Source organism: Oncorhynchus mykiss, chromosome 11, assembly GCF_013265735.2.
Source record: "Oncorhynchus mykiss isolate Arlee chromosome 11, USDA_OmykA_1.1, whole genome shotgun sequence".
In the NCBI taxonomy this organism is placed as follows: Eukaryota; Metazoa; Chordata; class Actinopteri; order Salmoniformes; family Salmonidae; genus Oncorhynchus; species Oncorhynchus mykiss.
This window is the reverse complement of record NC_048575.1, coordinates 51,176,341-51,198,506: the sequence shown is the minus strand read 5'-3', so window position 1 is coordinate 51,198,506 and position 22,166 is coordinate 51,176,341. Positions and strand designations below refer to the sequence as shown.

Below are 22,166 nucleotides of genomic sequence, written 5' to 3'. Positions count from 1 at the left end.
GTATGAAGTACAGAACCTTTTATATTTATTGATTTTTTTAGTTGTATTGATCGTATTTTACATTTGTGTGGCTTTTCGTGTCTAAGTGTTCTTTCTGTATGTTGTCGTGTTTCATGTTTTGTGTGGAGCCCAGAAAGTGTATCTGCTGCTTTTGTAACAGCTAATGGGGCTCCTAATAAAATACCAACACAAAGCTGAGTAACAAAGGCCAAGAATCAACAACAAGAATCAAAGGCTTTCCTTGGAGTAATGTTAGTCCAATGTCAAATGTGATATAGCGAAGCACCTGAGTGAGTTGGTTGCGCAATTACGCAGGTACTTTCCCGAAACGGATGACACGAACAACTGGATTCGTTATCCCTTTCATGCCCTGCAGTCCACTTAACGATATCTGAACAAAAGAGCGTGTGGAAAATGATTGAACACTAAGACTCTCTACAATACAACCCAACATTGCAGAGTTTTTTGCATCCTTTCAAGCACACCTTTCTCATTAATCTGTGCTAAATGATTCACAATTGTCGATGAACAAATAAAGTTTTATATGTAAGATGGCTAAATGAAGAGCAAAAGTATTGATTATTATTATATTACTTTTTGTGCCCTGGTCCTATAAGCGCTCTTTGTCACTTCCCACGAGCCGGGTTGTGACAAAAAGTCACACTCATTCTTAAGTTTAATAAATGTATCGTATAGTGTGTGTGGCAGGCTTACAATGATGGCAACAACAAAAAAACATTTGAGAGTGCGCTGAATCTGGTGCTATAGAGGGGGTATGCAGCTGGAGGTTGAATGTTTGAAGGGGTACGGGACAATAAAAGTTTGGGAACCTAAAATAACTGCCAGGATTCACAGAAAATGGCAGGTGCAGTTTCATCCCTTAGAAGGGATATTTATCATACCATTCACACCTTCTTAAAATCCAACCTACATGTTTATTGTTTTATTGTTTGTGTAGTCCATACAGGCTTCAGGTGTCTTACTACAGCTTCATTATGCCTTTTGTTATTCCTTTTTAGGGTGACCATGCAAACCTATAATGTGATGAGTATCTTCTTTCATAAGAGGTGATGAATTATATCCAAACGTTTCAAAGTCATTTATTCAAAGATTATTTTACAAGCAAACCCAAAACATGATGCAGCCACCACTGTGCTTGAAAATATGTAGAGTGGTACTCAGTAATGTGTTGTGTTGGATTTGCCTAAAACATAACACTTTGTATTAGGGACAAAAGTGAATTGCTTTGCTACATTTTCTAAAATATTACTTTAGTGCCTTGTTGCAAACAGGATGCATGTTTTGGAATATGTTTTATTCTGTACAGGCTTCTTATTTCCCACTCTTTCAATTAGGTTAGTATTGTGGAGTAACTACAATGTTGTTGATCTATCCTCAGTTTTCTCCTGTCACAGCCATTAAACTCTGTAACTGTTTTAAAGTGACCACTGGCCTCATGGTGAAATCCCTGAGCGGTTTCCTTTCTCTCCGGCAACTGAGTTAGGAAGAACACCTGTATCTTTGTAGTGACTGGGTGTACTGGTACACCATCCAAAGTGTAATTAATCATTTCACCATGCTCAAAAGGGATATGCAATGTCTGCTTTCTTATTTCAACCCATCTACCAATAGGTGTCCTTCTTTGCGAGACATTGGAAAACCTCCCTGGTCTTTGTGGTTGAACTTGTGTTTGAAATTCACTGCTTGACTGAGGGACCTTACAGATAATTGCATGTGTGGGGCACAGAGATGAGGTAGTCATTAAATAATCACGTTAAAAACTATTATTGCACACAGAGTCCATGCAACGTTTAATGTGACTTATTAAGCACATGTTTACTACTGAACTGAAGTAAGCTTGTCATAACAAAGGGGTTGAATACTTATTGACACAAGACATTTCAGCTTTTCATTTTTTATTACTTTGTAAAAATGTCAAAAAACATAATTCCACTTTGACATGATGTGGTATTGCGTGTAGGCCAGTGACACACAAATCTCAATTGAATCCATTTTAAATTCAGGCTCACAACAAAATGTGGAAAAGTCAAGGGGTGTGAATACTCTCTGAAGGCACTGGTCAGCCTATGTAAACAGGAAGCCTGGCATCATTGTATCAACATTTACAACAATGGGTGTTGTCTGTCACACGATGGTGCAATAGCGTGCATGCCATGCATTCTTAAGTAAGGTTAGGTTGAGGTGGTAAACACAGTGTACGCCCATACTGTTGTTTACCTGCTGGAAACACACCTCAAATGTCACTTTTACTTAGTTTTATACCGTAGAAAACTGAATGAGCTTTAAGGACACGTGTAGCTGACACAGTACCCAACCCCACGGGACAGGCTGGGAACACCACAGGGTCAGCCGTAGAGAGGCACTCATGGAGCAGTTGAGATTAAATGTGTTGCTCAAGGGCACAACTCAGACATTCCTCATCAGCCCTGGGGGTTTCAACCAGCAGCCCTCTAGTAACTAGTCTGCTTCTCTTACTACGTAGGAACTTGTCACCTCACAAACACTTCCCAACGGCCCAGGGTTGGACTACTTATTTCTAACAGAAATGAAGTTGAATACCACACACCGCATTTAGGTAAGATCATCAATCTCATCTAAAGTTCCCTATTTGTCTGTGTGACAGACGTCACCGTGCTTGCTTAACTGTACTTCTTTCTTAACCATCAGACCACACCGAGACTGGAACTCTGGACCTCTGCCCTGTAAACACATGTGACCACCCTCGTGTCCTCCTCACTAATGCAACCCGCTGACTCGGCATACATTTCCCAGCTTGTACTTGTCATAGGCTGCATTTACACAGACAGCCCAATTCTGATCTTGTGCCAAATTATTGTCAAAAGAGCTGATTGGTCAAAAGACCAATTTGTGGATAAAGATCAGAATTGGGATAACCCTATAGCAACATCACTGTTTTATTGAATAAGAAGTGATTTATGGCCACACTTGAAATCATAATAACATTGCAATGTTGTACTTCAAGTGCTCTTTCACGCACATTCTCAAATCATTCTCAAATCAAAATTCTCCAGAAATAAATAAAGTATATAGTGAACAGATATGACATTTGTCTGATAAGTGATAGTGGTTCCAATCATTTCAACAAAGCCCTGCTCTCATTATGTAGCAGTTGACACAAGTCACGACTTATTCAATAAAAAACAGAAACCTAAAGCAGATATATATACAGCCCTTAAGTCCATTATTATCCCTGTACCTCAAATGAGATGTGCCCCAAAAAATGTCTTGTCTTCTTGAAGGAGCATCAACTCATGGTACCTGTCCTCGTTACTCACTCTAAGCCTGTCCCCAGCTTTTAGTTTAAACACTCCGGATGTGCGTGGAGACTTTTCCCAGTAAGGAACCACTGAGTCCTCCTCCATGCAGCCCTCTGAGCCAGGGGGCTGACTGCAGTACACTGTGTCAGATGCTGTTAGGAGTTCTCTGTCATTCTGGTAGTTCATTGCAAACAGGATCACCCTCTGGGAGAGGATGAAAACAGGGCCCTCTTTGCTACACACAAAGTGACTAGGCCTTCGGAAGGTGATCTGCAGGTAAACCTCGTACACGCCATCTTTCGGCACGATGAGGTTGCCGTCATCATACTCAAAGTCGCTGAGGTGAGCAAGTCCAAGTTTGTCCTCCCATTCCAGGTATTCCCTCTTCGAATTATTAAATGAGGCTGGAGCTGGAAGAGTGACAAGGAGGACATTACCTTTTAGCTTAGTCTTATTGATTGGTCTTTCAAGCAGTAATATCATGAATAGTGTGGGCATCATAATTGTACCTGTCAGATGAGCACTTGGATTGGTTCTAACTTGCTGCTGCTGAAGACTGCCTATATGGAGTGATAAAATTGACAGTGTGAGGATGAGGATGATGATGACGATGATTATAATAATATCATGACAACCATAATAATAATAATAATCAGGATTTACCTATAGAATAGCTTCCCGCTGAAGTGAGCTACAAATAAAAACACAAGATCCATTCAGATTTACTGTGTATAATAGTCTGCAAGATACACCATAGCTTTCTACAATTAGAATGACAAGCGTTTTCTGATCTCTCTAATAATTATATAAATTTACTTTAAGCTACTGGGCCAAACAGTTTCGATTCTTACCACACACACAAAAATAAGCTTACCTGGTTGTCCGCTGCTTTATGTTGATATGCGTGTAGCAGGAGTGCAGCACACGACAGAAGTACAGAGACAAACGCAGCAAACCGAGTGAGGCACACTGACAGCACTTTATCTCTGCGGCTCACCCGGGAATAAAGAATCCTGTCACTCTTCGCACGATGACATCGGATCTCACAGCGAACCTCTTCATTGGCAGCGGCTGTCATGATCAGCAGGGAGTGAGTACGACTCAATGGATTTTGCCGTTCAAGTCCGACGTTTATAAATCTTGTCGCCCACGTTCCACCTACAGTCAGGCAGGGTATCGTGTAAACGTGTTGTCTCAATCTGTGAGTTTCAGTGTAGGGCCTGCAGTGGCCAATTTTTCATGTAACACTTAACTTCCTGTTTAGACATTGAACTTGATAGGACTGAATAGGAACCTAGCCATACCACAAACCAAAATATTGTAAATATCGTGACTCAACAGCAATGAATTTAAGGTAATTGTATTTTTTCTCAAAATGTTACAGGATTCAAATTTCAATCAAGTTTAAAATATAATCTTTCGAAATGTTCAATAAATAATAGATAATTAAATCCTTACGAAAAAAGAGTGCAGTCAGAGTGCAGTATAGCTGCAGTACACTATGCTGGAAATATTGCCTCCAAAATAACCCTCAAAATGTACTGCAGTAATTTTGCAGTAAAACTGTACTTACAGTGCAGTATAACTGAACTGCATTACACTGCAAAATACCACAGTGCACTGCAGTTACAGCAATATATTTTGTAAAGGGATAAGTCATCCAATTAAAGCAAAAAATAGACTAAATTAAAAGTGTCTTTTCATGGTTTGTTTTTTGTTTAAGTTACTGCTCTTTATTGACCATAACTGGCAGTAGACATGCTCAGTCTTCATTGTCACAACACCAGTGGTGGCTGGTGCCCCTTGGGGGAGGATGGGCTCATAGTAATGGCTGGAACGGAATGAATGGAAGGGTCTCAAGACTCAAAAAACACCTGGTTTCCATGCGTTTTATACCATTCCATTGACTCCATTCATTATTATGAGTCGCCCTCCCATCACTAGCCTCCACTGAACAGAACACATAGGTCACGTTCCCCTGTTCAGACCAATGATTGCGTGTGCCGTTGGGCACCAGATTGCTATAACATATGATGTGATTAGCGATAAATTAAAATATCTATCTAGATGTTGTAAGCTCTGGCATGCATCAGCAATGCCTGGGGCAGAGGAATGTTCCCTATACACTGGTTGACACTCTCGTGGTTGTAAAAAATTAACTGTGTGCAAACCACGCCTCCAAATATTTGAATGAGCCGTCAATCTAGACCACCTGGCCAGGCTGGAATGACCGGTGTAATGATACTAATGGTTTCTACAGTTGTGGCTAGAGGAATACAGGTCCATCCAGATGCCAGAACCGTAGAAGCCATCAGTTTCCAAAAAAACAGTAGTATCACCGCAGCGGCCTTGACCACGATTGCCAGTCACTTTTCTCTGCTTGATTTTCACCTTCAACACACAGCCACTGAGTGTAGATGGGACGACAGCAAACCCAATAGAACTTCTCTCAGGTGTTGGAGGGTCTCGGTCTTCTGGGAGTGACCCTCCCCCACTGCCTCACAAACAGCTCGAAGGACATGGGCTTGAAGGGAACTGGGTACAAGGAACTGCCAGGCATACGCATCACACGTAATCTCCTTCCATACCTGAAACACAACCCCATTGTGAAGGGCCAGGCAGTCCCATTGTGAGTAGTAGGCCTAGGCAGATTCTGGCCAACCTCCAGTCAGCCCCACACAACTGCCAACACTAGGTGAGTTTCCTTGTTTTCTCTGAAAGTCCTGCTCATCCAAAACCTCCAAGGGGATATTCACCCTGTCTGCCACATGGATGATGACCCTGACCATCTGCTTGGAAACACTCAATACGTGGGGGTCTAGCTGCATGGTCCTCTCCTAGCCGGCTGCTGCCCGGGCTGGTAGCTCCCACTGACGGTGCACCAGCTGAGGTGGAGCTACTGCTACACAGTACCGGGCCAAGTACACATGAAAACATTTTGCTGTGTTGCCACTTATGCCCACAAAAAGGAAGCCAAAATGAATTAAGTTATGCAACTTAAAGCTAGAATTCTTAATCTAAACAATAACGAGGAACTCCCCACCACCTGTTTTGCAAAAAAAAGGGATGGGTCTGGAGAAATTTTGCCACACTCAAATTCATAGATCAAGCTATGGATGCAAGGACTGAACATCTCATTCCAAAATCGTGGGCATTTATATGGAGTTGGTTCCCCCTTTGCTGCTATAAACAGCCTCCACTCTTCTGGGAAGGCTTTCCACTAGATGTTGGAACATTGCTGCGGGGACTTGCTTCTATTCAGCCACAAGAGCATTAGTGAGGTTGGGCACTGGTGTTGGGCGATTAGGCCTAGCTTGTAGTTGGCGTTCCAATTCATCCCAAAGGTTTTCGATGGGGTTGAGGTCAGGACTCTGTGCAGGCAAGTCAATTTCTTCCACACCGATCTCGACAAACCATTTCTGTATGGACCTCACTTTGTGCACGGGGCCATTGTCATGCTGAAAAAGGAAAAGGCCTTCCCCAAACTGTTGCCACAAAGTTGGAAGCACAGAATGGTCTAGAATGTCATTGTATGTGCTGTAACATTAAGATTTCCCTTCACTGGAACTAAGGGGCCTAGCCCGAAACATGAAAAACTGCCCCAGACCATTATTATTCTTCTTGCATCTGCCAAACCCAGATTTGTCCGTCAGACTACCAGATGGGGAAGTGTGATTCATCACTCCAGAGAACACATTTCCACTGCTCCGGAGTCCAATGATGGTGAGCTTTGCACCACTCCAACCGACGCTTGGCATTGCATCTGGTGATCTTAGGCTTGTGTGCGGCTGCTTACCGTGGAAACCCATTTCATGAAGCTTCCGACGAACAGTTCTTGTGTTGACGTTGCTTATACACCTGTCAGCAATGGGTGTGGCTGAAATAGCTGAATCCACTCATTTGAATGGGTGTGTGCATACTTTTGTAGATATAGTGTATCAAATGTATAGTTTTAACCATGTTGAGGCTATACAGTGTTTGTTTACATTTACATTGTTTACAAACATTGGAGTAAATCAAGCTTATATTTTGGGTTCTGATGATGTACAACAGCTAGACTAAGGTGATGAGAGATTTATAATCTTCTTCAAGCATCAATGGATATATATATATATATAATTCATTTATAAGTCCAAAAGTTGATGTAGCAACTACGGATTCTAGCTTTAATAAGAAAACATTCAGAGCAGTCTTCTCTGTTGAACTTAGGCGCAGCGGTCTAAGGCACTGCATCTCAGTGCTTGAGGCATCACTACAAACACCCTGGTTCAAATCCAGGCTGTATCGTGATTGGGAGTCCCATAGGGTGGTGCACGATTGGCCCAGCGTCATCCGGGTTAGGCCGTCATTGTAAATAAGAATTTGTTCTTAACTGACTTGCCTCTTTAAATAAAATAAAAATACACTTCATTAGCACTGAAATGACTTAAACACAGAAACACAGCTGCTGTGAAAGGATAACAAACTAAAACTGGAGTTTTAGTTTGTTATCCTTTCACAGCAGCTGTGTTTCTGTGTTTAAGTCATTTCAGTGCTAATGAAGTGTATTTTTATTTTACGTTTATTTTGGGTAAACATGCAAATATAAAGGAGCTAAACACAGTTACAGACTAACCAAGAAACCCAATTTTATTTAGCATTGTATGTGAAATTTTGAGTTTGTGGTATTTACACAATTTACCATGAATAATTTAATTGAAATCAGTAGTTAGGGATGGATGATGACATGTAATCCTGCAAGACAATACAGAGGGTAGGTCTATTTATAATTCATTTCCTGTGTGGACTGTGCCCAGACCATATCGGAGCCTTTAAGTGTAACCGTACCGACTGTTCTGAGTGTACACTGCACTCCACCTGTACAATAATAATGATCCTATTCACATTCATCTGTACAATGTCCTACTCTTATTTACAGTGATCACACTGGGGAAAGAGGCAGTACCTGAGGAGTCAGTTCCCTTAATAACTTAACCCATTAATTCATTTTTACAGAAACAAATCCTAGATATCATTGTAGTTTATAAACAACATAAAAGCACGAGCAGAATTAATAGTGTTGCTGCCAGCAACACATTACCAAGATCGGTCTATTTTGTACGGATATAAGACTATATAGGAAATTAAGGCTAGAATCATTTTGTCCTAGATTTGGATGACTTAATGAAACCAGCTGAAATGGACTAGAGCTACTTTTTGAGCAAGAATGTGTTCAACACCTTCCGTAGAGGTAGGTCTTTCTCAAACCAGCAGATCAGCACTCGGTAAATCAGTAAATCAGTAAAACAAAGTCAATGTGATGATCATAACAAGCAATGGGACCTACTGCCCTGCACAGTGCTGAGTAGAGAGAGGATACAAGGTATGTTTGTTTCCTCATCTAAAACACTCCTTGTTAATACTCAAGGTAAGGACCTGGAAATTGTTCATACAGGATACAGCCGAAAACAAAAGACAAGGTCATTTAAGCCAGCAGCCGTCACTTTTCCCAATAGCTAACAAAAAATACATACATATGAACAAATGTTGCACTTTTCAATTTGCATTCAATATAGCACACAGTTTTAAACACCATGAAAAACATCTTACACGTGGAACATTTATCCCAAGAACAAAACTTGAAACAATAAATACAATTCATTAAAATAACAATCATTGTCTGGACCAGAGCTCCGTTCAAGTTGTAACTTAAACTGTTAGTCCGTTTTAAAAGGTTCTGAAATGCTCAGTCTCCTGATGAGTGGTCTGATGGCCATTGAACTGCATAAGAAACAGTGTCCATACAACAGAGACACGGTCCAATACTCTTGCATGGGCAAACACCCCATTACCACAACCATCCACATCCTTAACAGTGCCCTCTGCAGGCACAACTGAAGTAAAACAGTCTACTCTTTGGACCCTTCATTGACTTCTTATTTTACGTGAATCACTTCAATCTGTAATGGAGCCCAAAATCTTGTAATCTTTTGCCAGGACAAAAGCAAAAAAGAAACACACCTTCCCTTTTTCCTTTGTCTGTCAGTCTGTTGGTGCCAATGGCCTTATGCAGAATCTCCTTCAGTTCCACAGAGGGAGAGAGGAGCTGGATAGAGGGAGTCGAGTTACACATGGAGCTTTGGGTTTGGTGTCCAGCAGCTTTGAAAGTCTTTATCCATTTCAGGTCTCTGTCCTGTGAGGCAGGCAGCCAGGCCGGAAGCCTCTGTGTGTGTCCAGTCTGTTAGCAGTGTGCAGTCTGTCTGTCTGCCCTGTGGGCTATGCCTTGTAGCAGTTGCCCTGGGTGGTGAGAGCCAGCTGGCCGTTGGGCGCCACCTCGTTGGCCTCGTCCTCCAGCAAGCCCGATACGTCAGCGTTGGGAATGCTGTCATGGTAACTACTGCAGCTGATGTTGTCCTCCTTCAGCTCGATGGTCCAGAAGGGAGCATTGAGCTTGCGATTCTGGTACTCTCGGTAGGTGTACACCCCTCCCACGAAGCCCAGCAGCACCACCACCACCAGGATGATGACGGCCAGGACGATGACGTTGAACTGGGTCCAGGAGACCTCTGTGAGGGCGGCTGTGGTGTTGTCTGAGGGGCTGCCCAGGCTGGTGAGCAGCGCCTGGGTGGTGGCTACGCTCAGTAGGATGCTGGAGTTAGTGGTGGAGGGGGGAGCACCGGTGGGCACCGTGGAGGTCAGGCCCTTGCTCCTGGGGGTTGGAGCAGGGGTGGGGGTTTTAGAGGCCTCTGTCGTTGTCGTGGGCTCTGGCGTAGGAATTATCCGTGCTGCTAAAAAACGAATGATTTACAATGTGAATGGGCATGCATTCAGCTACTCATGGCACACGCAATATACTAATACTCCTCTGCACCAAATTATTGGATGACCCTTACCTGGGCGGGTGCAGTTGTGGGCGCGGGCGTCCCCTGTGAAGCCGGCAGCACAGAGCTGGCATTGAGGTCCCGTGGTGTTGTTGGTGCAGCTCAGGCAGTGGCCAGTATCAGGTTGGCAGAGCTGGGCCGGGCGTGTCGGGTCTGCGTTACCACTGCAGTCGCAGGGAACACACCCACTGTTGGCACTGTAGAATCCAGCCTTGCACTGGTTACACTGCTGACCACTGTATTCAGACAGGCACTGGTCACACACTGGGAACCCATCAGAGTCTAGGGAAACAAAAAAACACACAAATACAGTTGAAGTCGGAAGTTTACATACACCGTAGCCAAATACATTTAAACTCAGTTTTTCACAATTCCTGACATTTAATCCTAGTAAAAATTCACTGTCTTAGGTCAGTTAGGATCACCAATTTATTTTAAGAATGTGAAATGTCAGAATAATAGTAGAGTGATATATTTCAGCTTTTATTTCTTTCATCACATTCCCAGTGGGTCAAAAGTTTACATACATTCAATTAGTATTTGGTAGCATTGCCTTTAAATTGTTTAACTTGGGTCAAATGTTTCAAGTAGCCTTCCACAAGCTTCCCACAATAAGTTGGGTGAATTCTGATCTATTCTTCCTGACAGAGCTGGTGTAACTGAGTCAGGTTTGTAGGCCACCTTGCTCACACGCGCTTTTTCAGTTCTGCCTACACATTTTCTATAGGATTGAGGTCAGGGCTTTGTGATGGCCACTCCAATACCTTGACTTTGTTGTCCTTAAGCCATTTTGCCACAACTTTGGAAGTATGCTTGGGGTCATTGTCCATTTGGAAGACACATTTGCGACCAGGCTTTAACTTCCTGACTGATTGTCTTGATATGTTGCTTCAATATATCCACATTATTTTTCTCCCTCATGATGCCATCTATTTTGTATAGTGTACCAGTCCCTCCTGCAGCAAAGCACCCCCACAACATGACGCTGCCACCCTTGTGCTTCACGGTTGGGATGTTGTTCTTCGGCTTGCAAGCCTCCCCCTTTTTCCTCCTAACATAATGATGGTCATTATGGCCAAACAGTTCTATTTTTGTTTCATCAGACCAGAAGACATTTCTCCAAACAGTACCATCTTTGTCCCATGTGCAGTTGCAAACCGTAGTCTGGCTTTTTTATGGCGGTTTTGGAGCAGTGGCTTCTTCCTTGCTGAGCGGCCTTTCAGGTTGTCGAAATAGGACTTGTTTTACTGTGGATATAGATAATTTTGTACCTGTTTCCTCCAGCATCTTCACAAGGTCCTTTGCTGTTGTTCTGGGATTGATTTGCACTTTTCGCACCAAAGTACGTTCACCTTTAGGAGACAGTATGCGTCTCCTTCCTGAGCGGTATGGCCATGGCGTTTATACTTGTGCACTATTGTTTGTACAGATGAACATGGTACCTTCAGGCGCTTGGAAATTGCTCCCAAGGATGAACCAGACTTGTGGAGGTCTACAATGTTTTTTCTGCGGTCTTGGCTGATTTCTTTTGATTTTCCCATAATCAAGCAAAGAGGTTCTGAGTTTGAAGGTAGGCCTTGAAATACATCCACAGGTCAATTGGCCTATCAGAAGCTTCTAAAGCCATGACACCATTTTCTGGAATTTTCCAAGCTGTTTAAAGGCACAGTCAATTTAGTGTATGTAATCTTCTGACCCACTGGAATTGTGATACAGTAAATTATAAGTGAAATAATCTGTCTGTCAACAATTGTTGGAAAAATGACGTGTCATGCACAAAGTAGATGTCCTAACCGACTTGCCAAAACTATAGTTTGTTAACAAGACATTTGTCGAGTGGTTGAAAAATACGTTTTAATGACTCCAACTTAACATGCTGACCAGACCTGACACGTCGCGTGCGCTGTAAAATGAATGTAGAAATCCATGTTATTCAATTATTGCACCCACACTGCTCGCGAGTGCTAACGAGCGTCTGCGTTGCTAAGGGCTAACGCTTCGAACACACCGACTGTGTATTGCGTCACTGCTGCATAACATTTAGCGCTACGGTTTCTGAATTGAAACTCATCCGGAGTTTTCACAGATGCTCTTGGTCTCTTACGAGACTAAAGGTCAATATATTTATTTCATTTAAAACCACTTGAAAACCAGGGTGTTGAAACTTTTTGTGAAGTTATGTTCCATCGACTGGTCCGCGACGTCCAGGGGCCATTTGTTTGTTTAGCTGTGTTATGGCTACATATTATTCCCCTTTTCTCAGAGACAGAGACACACACCTCTTCGTACCTCAGATCTCCAGTGCCCTGCCCTCTCTCTCTTTATGGCCATGTCTGAAGTTCCCCTACTACGTCTAGGCTTTATGAGTAGTCCCTGTATCGGTCTGCAGTTGTGCCAAAAATACATGCTACAGATTACAGGCTACACATTCTGTATTTTGTCAGGCCAGTGAACATGGTGGTAAACTGTACTATTTGTATGGACCCTAGGTTACCTAGGTTACCCTTCCCTTTGTTATCATACTAACTGTATGTCGTATAACCTTAATTAGTGCTCCCGCTCACCTGATGTACCATGCCAGGTGTGTATAATACTGACGTTAATGGGAGAGGGAAGGGGTTAAGGTGTGGTGTTTACTCCCAAATTTCACTTAAATATAACTTCCAAATGAAGAGAGACAATGATACATAAAGTAATCTGGGGGAAAAATGCAATTTTATGGACAACGGTGGATGGTTCTTAAAATAACCTTTGTGTTATGGGGCTCTTAGAAGAGCCGTTTCACTCCACGGCATACTGCCATGGGACTTCACCTGCTGGCGATGAGAAGTAGGTGGTCAGCTTCTCCCTCACCTGGAGTGCCTGTCTGGGGGCGTTGTTGGGACCTGCCCCGGTGACATCAGGAAGGTGACCATTTGGCGTGCCCATCTCCATCCGGAGCGGCTCCTGGAATGACCTCCGCAGGTATTTGTGGAGAACACATGTGGCCTTCACGCAGGCATCGACATTTGAGGGCCTGAGACCAAGCACTCTCCAATACATTCTCCACCGGGCTGCCAGAATCGCAAAGCTGCATTCAACAACTAACCTTGCCCTGGACAGTCGTTTGTTAAAGATCCTTACAGGCTTTGGCAATGGCAGCTGGTGTCCAGCGTAGGGCCTCATGAGGTTGGGTCTTAAAGGGAAGGCCTCATCGCCGACGAAGACGTGGGGAACAGGTCCCAGGTCTTCAGCCCCAGGGAGTGATGCAGGTGGTGGAATATCCAGGGTGCCATCCTGAAGTGCCAGGCCAAAGGCAGAGTCCCGTAGGGTCCCGCCATTACTTCCCTTGCCGTAAGCACCAACATCGACAAAGTGGAAACAGTAGATGGCATCGACTACAGCCAAGAGTACAACTGAATATGTACCCTTGTAGTTGTAGAATTGCGAACCTGAGCACGGTGGAGCCTGGATTACTACATGTTTCCCGTCAATGGAGCCAAGACAGTTGGGGAAATTCCACCTCTCCAGGAACTCAGCAGCGATGGCCCTCCAGTCTTCCTCCTTGGGGACAGGCATGTATTCACCAACCAGACAGTCCCAAATGGCTTGTGCCACAGAGGGGACAATGCCTGCCACCGTGGACCGTCCAACTCGGAAGATGAATCCTATGGTCCTGTAGGAGTCCCCTGTCGCCAAGAATCTAAAATATAATTCAAAATAATGATCAATATAGTGTATAACTTGAATTCCACCCACATATTATATATACTCATATAGCTACCTCATTACTGTTTATTTTGCTTTACTAATTATAGTGTAATAGTACAATTCAGTCTACGACTATATCAATAAACTGTGGTCCAGGCCAACTCTACTCTTAGAAAGAATGGTACTATCTACTTAAAAGGGTTCTCTGGCTGTCCCCATAGGAGATCCCTTTTAGGTTCCAGGTAATACCACTTTTGGTTCCAAGTAGAACCCTATTGGGTTCCATGTATTAAGTATTATACCTGGAACCAAAAATGGTTATCCTATGGGGAAAGCAGAAGGACACTTTTGGAACCTTTTTCTCTAAGAGTGTATGCGAGTCCAATAAGAATATAATGAATGACTGTAACTGTCTTGAACAACAATGGGTCCTGGAAAAGACTAGCCTACCTTCATCAGGGCAGAAGGCACCTTTCTTTTCATTTGGTAACATTGCATAATTTAAAAAAGGATTATAAACCAACTTTGGGAAAAGTTATAGTCCCAATGAACATTCTGTAAAAGTGCATCTGATGTCAAATAGGGATTATTAACTAGAGCCCTTTAGCTAGCTAGTTTGCGCATAAAAACAATGTATCAAATAACAATCAATTATGGTATCAAAGGCTTTAAAACTGTACTAGAATGTAGCTTACCAGAGACAAATCGCCAGGCGTTCAACTGGGCTGATGGACTCCCGGTAGTTGGTATACATCTGGGTGATCCTGGCTCCAACCATCTGGAGCAGGTGATCCAACTGGCTTCGGTCCAGATGAAAGTAACTTCGGAATTCCTCTCCAAACAGTAGAAGCTCTTGAATTAGACGGTGGAACTCCCCTGCCTGCTTTCGGGACTTTAACCATCTGGGGACCCACACAGACCTGCGCTTTCGGCGGGGCTGGTCACGGCCCAACAGTGCGATCAAGACCACCTTCCTCAACCTTGGTCTCATTGTTGAAAGAGCCTACTCTGCTATCTTGACTATTTATTATTGCATTTCGCTCCAAAACTGCATTTTGGAGGGAAATTATATTATAGGCTCTCACAATTAATTTGTGGATGTCATCGAATAAATAATATACTTGGCAAATAAATTCATAAAAAATGTAAAGAAATTATGCAATCAAACTGTTTTTATGTAATCCCACATTTTTACTGAATATGTGTGCAAAAAAAAAAAATCTACATTCATATTTTGCTACTTTCGGTGAAGTCTACACATACAATTTGATGCATACGTTCGAAAAATCGAATGTATGCACCACACAGAACGCACTGCAACTGCCTCTGCAATGCAATGCTGCAAGGCAAATGCAGCGTTCCATTGGAAATGAATGTACTTCTGGTGTATCGAAATGCAATGACACAGTCGATGTGTTCGAAGCGTAAAACAGAAGTCATTCCTATTTCTGACGCAGATCGCGCTGCAAGTCCTGCCTCTCCCATCTTCTCATTGGTTTGTAGAAGCAGGTACCCACGTGCCATCTCCTCATTGGTTATACCCACGTGGGTGATTGAAAGACAAACTGTTTTGCCGGTCGTCGTGGTAATACTATGAACGTTTAGATGCCAATCACCATATAAATTCAAATATGAAAAAGCCTGGAAGGAGGAGAGATGACTAGAAACGATTCGGTTGACCGTTTTATGTGTGGAGTAATTGTCAAGAGTAGAGGACCTTGTGCATTTCAGGTAAAATAACAACTCAATGTTTATATCCCAGGACAAATTAGCTAACAACAGCAAGCTAGCTAAATAGGACAAATTAGCTAGCTAAATTACCATACATGTTTAATGCTTTTCGACCTGTCCCCAAATTAATGTAATTGGTTCAGAGTTTGTTTTGATATTTTAACCTGCGTGTCGTGACCGCGTTTGGTATAAGAGACTTGGCTGATGTACCACCACTAGGTGGCACCAGAATGCCAAACACAGATTGGTTTGTAATACTGCACAACGCAAAACGTAAGCCCTATGGCAGTGTCTCTAGTCTAGGCGACTATATAAGAGTTCCCTAGCTAATAATACAATTGTTTTTGTTGCTCAGATACATTTTAAAGCTACATCAAAAGTTTCAGAGAAAAGATTAAACGATAATAATAAGCCATTTAGCAGAAATGTGTACCCAAAAAGTTTTTGTGTGGGTGGCTCTAGTGGGAATTGAACCCAAAACACTTGTCGTAGCAAGCACCATGCTCTGAGCCACACACGACCACCGATGTAATCAGAGAAAGATATGGCTTAAGTGTGGAACAAACACTGTTCCACAAACACAGGTCTTTACAGCCCGGAATCAAATTCACTTTAATCGTATCTAAAGACTGATCCCTTGTGTTAGAGCATCCTCATCACTTCTCATTATCATGAGATGTCTGTCTCCTCCAGGGTCAGCGTTCTCCTCCAGCCTCTGGTCCTTAGTAATATGATGCTAACTAACTGTTATATATCCCCTTCTGCTGTAAGCACATCCATTAAGTTCCAGGAGGTCTGACACCAAATATTATTGAGTACAATAATCAGGCTTTCTACATGTCATTAGTGTAAGTGTGGATCCCCTCCTAAGCAAGGTAATATAGAAAATAGCCACATACTTATTGGTACCCTAAATGTGTGCTGGCTTAAGTCTGCTTAATATCATCCATATCTAACTCATTCCGATTTATGGACCAATATGTGTCCACAACAGACACACTTTCCAAAGCGACAATTCAAATCTTAGATGAGAGCTAGACCAATAAAGTCTAGGAGTGATAACACCTCTTATCTATAGGCAGTCTGATTGGTCGGGTTTAACCCTGGGTCGTTGTCAGTGGAAACGCTATTGTCAGAGGGAAACATGTTATATCACCAGGAGAGGCAAAGGACCTTCACATACAGATACTGACTCAACAACCTGACCTGGATATTTACCCAGTACCATCCTCCCTGCTACAGCCAGCTCAGCCACTTCCTTTTCATGCAGACGCACACACACACACACACAAATAAGTCAATGTTTTATTAGCCTTAGGATGAATGAGTCAAGCCCTTATGTACCTTTGAGAAAAGAGAAGCTACACACAGATAATTTAATCTCTCTCTCACGGTACTGCATTGTGGATTAGTCACTGTTGCCAGGGCAACCTCTGAGGCTTTTGTTGATTCCTCACACACAACATTATCACCCTACTGCTGCCTGGTTAATTTTTTATTTAACTAGGCAAGTCAGTTAAGAACAAATTCTTATTTACAATGACGGCCTAGGAACAGCGGGTTAACTGCCTTGTTCAGGGGCAGAACGACAGAGTTTTACCTTGTCAGCTCAGGGATTCGATCTAGCAACCTTTCAGTTATTGGCCCAACGCTCTAACCAGTAGGCTACCTGCCGCCCCTAATTCAAGGAGCTGTGTTGTGGTGCCACCCACCCCCTCTGTTCTACTGCCTGACTAGCTTGCTGTGAAGTGGCCCAGCTGTGCCCAGGATGTTCAGTGTGATCTATGTTCAGCTCAACCTCAGCCTGGCGTGTCCACCTTCCACTCCCTGTCTCCACATGGCTGTTGCCAGGCTGCTGGGACCCAATGGGAGGCCGTAAGTCACATGGCTGCGGCTGATTGGTCAGATCAGAGTTTGGGAGGACAGTGACAGACCAGACTGACAGACAGACAGACAGACAGGGACTCTACTTATGTCTGTGGCTCCGAGGATTAGGCCTCATCTGCTGAGGTATCAGTTTAGTATGGATACAGACCTATACTGGCTTGCTTGGTTAAAACATGCTTAATAGTGAACGTGTCTACCTGACACATTTGGGATTTTGCTGATGTGAGGAGACCCATCCACTGTCAAGAAGCCTAACTGTTAGGCCCTAACAGACCAACACCAGCAGGGACAAGAAATTTGGGATTAAACATTGTCAACCAGAGGGCCCAGATATTGACGCTTTGGCAAACCATCACAAGTAAATTGCAATTATCTGTGAAAGACAAGCAGTATGCTTGCGAATGGGGTTATAGTAATGGGGACAAAGCCTTCATCCCTGGCAGTGACTGTCGATGGTGCTTCACTGTTGGAGAGTTAAGAATAGTGGGGGTACGCTGTACTGGTTGAACATTAACCTGTCACAATAATTAAAACAAAGATGCCATGATAAATAATAGTGTAATAGCCTAAAAGTTATCGTTACCACATGTCACCCCCATTAAAAATTAACGAATGGACTTGAAAATGTGTGGAATGCTCTCCAAAATGCGCTATGGATCGACATTTTGTGAAGGCAGAGATGAGTGGCCGAGACGCATCAATTCAGTGGACGCGTCGATTCAGGTTACAAGTGTAGGCCTAATGAATGAAAATCAGCAAATGTTTTGGGTGTTTTGTTACAGATGTCTTTCTCCATTCCCCAAATGGCGTGTGCACAGTGCACTGAAGCCTACGGAGGCGGGGATTCTTTTAGAGCGGACGAACGTGCGCAGGTAGCCAGGCTTACAGGAGCATTTTGAGGTGATTGACAATCCGATGAAAACATCATGACTGATTATGTTAATATACCCTGTCTCAGACAGCTTGTCTGTGGAAACGTTGGTTATTAAATTGCATCTGAGCTCCTAGAGTGTGCAGCGCTCCGTTCATTTTTGAAGTGTTCTACTCCGCTAGCCAGCACCTCGCCTAAATTGGTGTGCGTTTCTTTCGCCTCTTGGTTATGTTAATACCACATTAAAAGGTAATAGATTTTGAAAGTTGAACGACAAATCTTTATTATTAGGCCTACAGAGATGGTATTAGATTAATAGGGACTCTACACTGGGTGTACAAACAGTAGGAACACCTGCTCTTAACCTTGACATTTTACTGATCAGGTGAATCGAGGTGAAAGCGATGATCCCTGTTAAATCCACCTCAAATCAGTGTAGATGAAGGGAAGGAGACAGGTTAAAGAAGGATTTTTAAGCCGGGAGACATGAATTGTGTGTGTGCCATTCAGAGGATGAATGGGCCTGACAAAAGATTGAAGTGCCTTTGAACGGGGTATGGTAGTATGTGCCAGGCGCTCCGGTTTGAGTGTGTTCAGAACTGCGACACTGCTGGGTTTTTCACGCTCAACAGTTTCCCATTTTGTATCAAGAAAGAACATCCAGCCAACCTGAGTCAACGGACCAGCATCCCTTTGGAATGCTTTCGACACCTTGTAGAGTCCACACCCTGACGAATTGACTGGCAAGGGCACTAATATGGTGACCTAAGAAGGGCACTACTGAGGCAGGGGATAGTGGCTACTCACCAATGTGACAGGTGCCAGTGGAGGTGGTGTTGGAACAGGGGCAGGGGACACAGGCATCGGTGGTGGTAGCACCAGAGCTGCAGTAGAATCTAGGCTTGCATTCCTCACTGTTGGGTCCTTGAGTGTTGGCCTGGCAGTTCAGACAGATGCCTGTGGAAAAGGAGGGAAGTTATGGTTCAAAGTTAACGTCCATGTCCTATGCTTACATGTTTTGAAAACGGGTCTGTTTCTCCAATGTTGGGACTATTGACATATGGTATTTATTGACCACACCTGAACACTGGTGGTTTGGTTTGTATAGTATAGAAACCGTTAATCCAGCAAATACTACTATCCTGCTAATTTGAGCCCCAGACTGTTTAGTTGCCTGTTACATAGTAATTAAGTTGAGAGGTTTTTGTGGAAAAGGAACCAATACTATATGGGATATGAAATGATTCAGTATAGTGGGGCATTGCAGATGTTCTCTAAATGAAGGAATACAGTAAACACTATTGTTGTTTTCTGTCCTTCTCGATAGAGGACACCTCACGATAGAGGACACCTAACTATCACTCTTATCTAAAAAACAATGACCCTATAGAAGTAGGAACAAATCAGCTTGATTTTCCAGTATTCAGATTGAAATGGAACAGGTCACTGTCATGTTAATCTGGAAGAGACAGTCTAATGTGTTTTGCATACCCTCATGTTTCTGATGTAACGCTCCCTGGCTGACAGAGGGTCATTGTCCATGACATCAGACCTGAGCTAAGGAAGTACATCCACAGCATTTATCATTCTTCTGCATCACAATGGCAGACAGAGGGGTTCAACAATCCCATCCACCTTGACCCTCTCCAAGCCTCTCAATAGCTGTCCACTCACACAACGATACACAGGATGGGACACGGACACACACAGGATTAGTGTGTAACAGGTAATCAAATGGCTACCCGGACAATTTGCATTGTGTGCCACCCCACAACCCCTCTTTTTACGCTGCTGCTACTCTCTGTTCATCATGTATGCATAGTCACTTTAACCATATCTACATGTACATACTACCTCAATCAGCCTGACTAACCGGTGTCTGTATGTAGCCTCGCTACTTTTATAGCCTCGCTACTGTATATAGCCTGTCTTTATACTGTTGTTTTTATTTATTTACTTACCTATTGTTCACCTAATACCTTTTTTGCACTATTGGGTAGAGCCTGTAAGTAAGCATTTCACTGTTGTATTCAGAGCACGTGACAAATACACTTTTTGATCTGATTTGAAAGGGTGATTGTTGTGGTTTGTAGATAGAAGGTGTGGTGTAGTGGATTACTCACCCGATTGCGGGTGGCAGTAGTTAGTAAGGCTGTTGCACTGACAGGGTTGGCACCCAGTGCTGCTGAAACGGAAGAAGCCTGGGTGGCACTCGTCACACTTGGGCCCGTACACTCCCGTCTTACACACACACATTCCTGAGCTGAAAGAACAGGAGAGCACAGTCAGCATCCAGCATACGGTCACATCACATACTTTGATCCTTCTCTATTTGATTGTCCAGCCTTTATGTTGTGTAACAGCCTAACTGTACTGCTGTAATGGTGGGTTTGAGAGCTCTCTACAGTCCGACAGGGAAACTGCACTATTTGGTTAGGATTGCATTAGCCATGACATTCTGTGTCCAGATTATTCTAACGGTTTCACGCACGACATCCTGTAGGTTCCCCCTGAGTGGTTTCTCCCATCAATCCATCTGCTATCCATAACACGCCTTGGCCATTTTGATTCAATTAAGAGATTGTTGTGGTTGTAATGTGTAACTTGTAGTTTTGCTTTAAAAGAAAATGAAAACCAGATCCTTCCCTCCGTGGTGAAAAGAGCACAGCTACTCCAGATGGGTTCAATGGCATAGGTTAGCCCAGCCCCCCTCCTCCACAGTTCAAAGCTGTCTACTTAATTCCACTAACATGGTTGGCATGTTCTGGGGGCAGGGCAGCATGGTAGAGTCTGGACCAGACTGGAGCACTCTAGGAACATCTGGTCCAAGGTTGGAGACTGGGAGCCTGCCTGGATCCCACAGCCTACAGGCCAGCCATGATAATGCTCAGCCTCACAGGGCCTCTTTCTGCCAGGCTTTCCCCTCATATACTCTATTAGACAGTGACCTTGAAGAGGGAATGGGTCAGGGTACCTGTGGGATCCTCTTCAAGCATTCAGCACCTCTCAAGGGCTCTCAGCAAGACACAAAAGGACAGACCACCTCCTGCGTAGCCCTCTCTCTTGCTGGGTAGAAAGAGCAGCTATGTCTGAAGAGAAGGGGTTTAAGAAAGATCTGTCTCGAGCATTAACTCATTTACACCCAGTTGTCTCTGGTCATCGTGGACTGACATGCAGCTCATAACTAGCCCTGAATGGTACTGTGAGGATCTGCAGGGTTTCCCTATAATAAAAAAAAACAGGCAAGTCATTCATTACAGAGAATTCCCTGCGGTTTTGATTTAAAGTACCATTTTTACAGAGAATTCACTGTAGTTTTGATTACAGTACCATTTTTACAGAGAATTCACTGTAGTTTTGATTTAAAGTACCATTTTTACAGAGAATTCACTGTAGTTTTGATTTAAAGTACCATTTTTACAGAGAATTCACTGTAGTTTTGATTTAAAGTACCATTTTTACAGAGAATTCACTGTAGTTTTGATTTAAAGTACCATTTTACAGAGAATTCACTGTAGTTTTGATTTAAAGTACAATTTTTACAGAGAATTCACTGTAGTTTTGATTACAGTACCATTTTTACAGAGAATTCACTGTAGTTTTGATTTAAAGTACAATTTTTACAGAGAATTCACTGTAGTTTTGATTACAGTACCATTTTTACAGAGAATTCACTGTAGTTTTGATTACAGTACCATTTTTACAGAGAATTCACTGTAGTTTTGATTACAGTACAATGCCTTTTGGAAGGAGATGAAAGTAATCAATGATTACAAAATGAAAGGGAAGAATAAACACAGTTTGTCAACTGTTTATTGTCTATGTAAA

At 43.1% G+C, this 22,166-nt stretch overlaps 2 protein-coding genes across 2 annotated transcripts in view; both read right to left on the bottom strand.

Annotated features, from left to right (window-relative positions):
- Positions 1-1,909: 1,909 nt before the first annotated feature.
- Positions 1,910-4,717, bottom strand: LOC110535881 (tumor necrosis factor ligand superfamily member 6). The gene is made up of 4 exons (XM_021621226.2): positions 4,174-4,717; positions 3,963-3,990; positions 3,809-3,859; positions 1,910-3,709 (listed from the first exon to the last, which is right to left on the bottom strand). The coding sequence occupies exons 1-4, from the start codon at positions 4,375-4,377 to the stop codon at positions 3,240-3,242; spliced, it is 753 nt and encodes a 250-aa protein (XP_021476901.1). The 5' UTR covers positions 4,378-4,717; the 3' UTR covers positions 1,910-3,239.
- Positions 4,718-7,905: 3,188 nt separating this feature from the next.
- The window catches only part of LOC110535880 (multiple epidermal growth factor-like domains protein 9), a 33,539-nt gene continuing 19,278 nt past the window's right edge, over positions 7,906-22,166 (bottom strand). The window contains exons 3-6 of the mRNA XM_021621225.2: positions 20,462-20,601; positions 19,146-19,295; positions 10,172-10,441; positions 7,906-10,066 (exon numbers count right to left, since the gene is read on the bottom strand). Coding sequence (XP_021476900.2) covers positions 9,555-10,066; positions 10,172-10,441; positions 19,146-19,295; positions 20,462-20,601 — 1,072 coding nt within the window. The 3' untranslated portion in view covers positions 7,906-9,554. The remainder of the gene's footprint in view (positions 10,067-10,171; positions 10,442-19,145; positions 19,296-20,461; positions 20,602-22,166) is intronic.

Coding starts and splice junctions, on each gene's coding strand:
- LOC110535881 (XM_021621226.2), bottom strand. CDS start 4,377: ATGACAGCCGCTGCCAATGAAGAGGTTCGCTGTGAGATCCGATGTCAT. Junction 3,991..4,173: donor ATAAAGCAGCGGACAACCAG/GTAAGCTTATTT, acceptor TTTTATTTGTAG/CTCACTTCAGCGGGAAGCTA. Junction 3,860..3,962: donor AGCGGGAAGCTATTCTATAG/GTAAATCCTGAT, acceptor CACTCCATATAG/GCAGTCTTCAGCAGCAGCAA.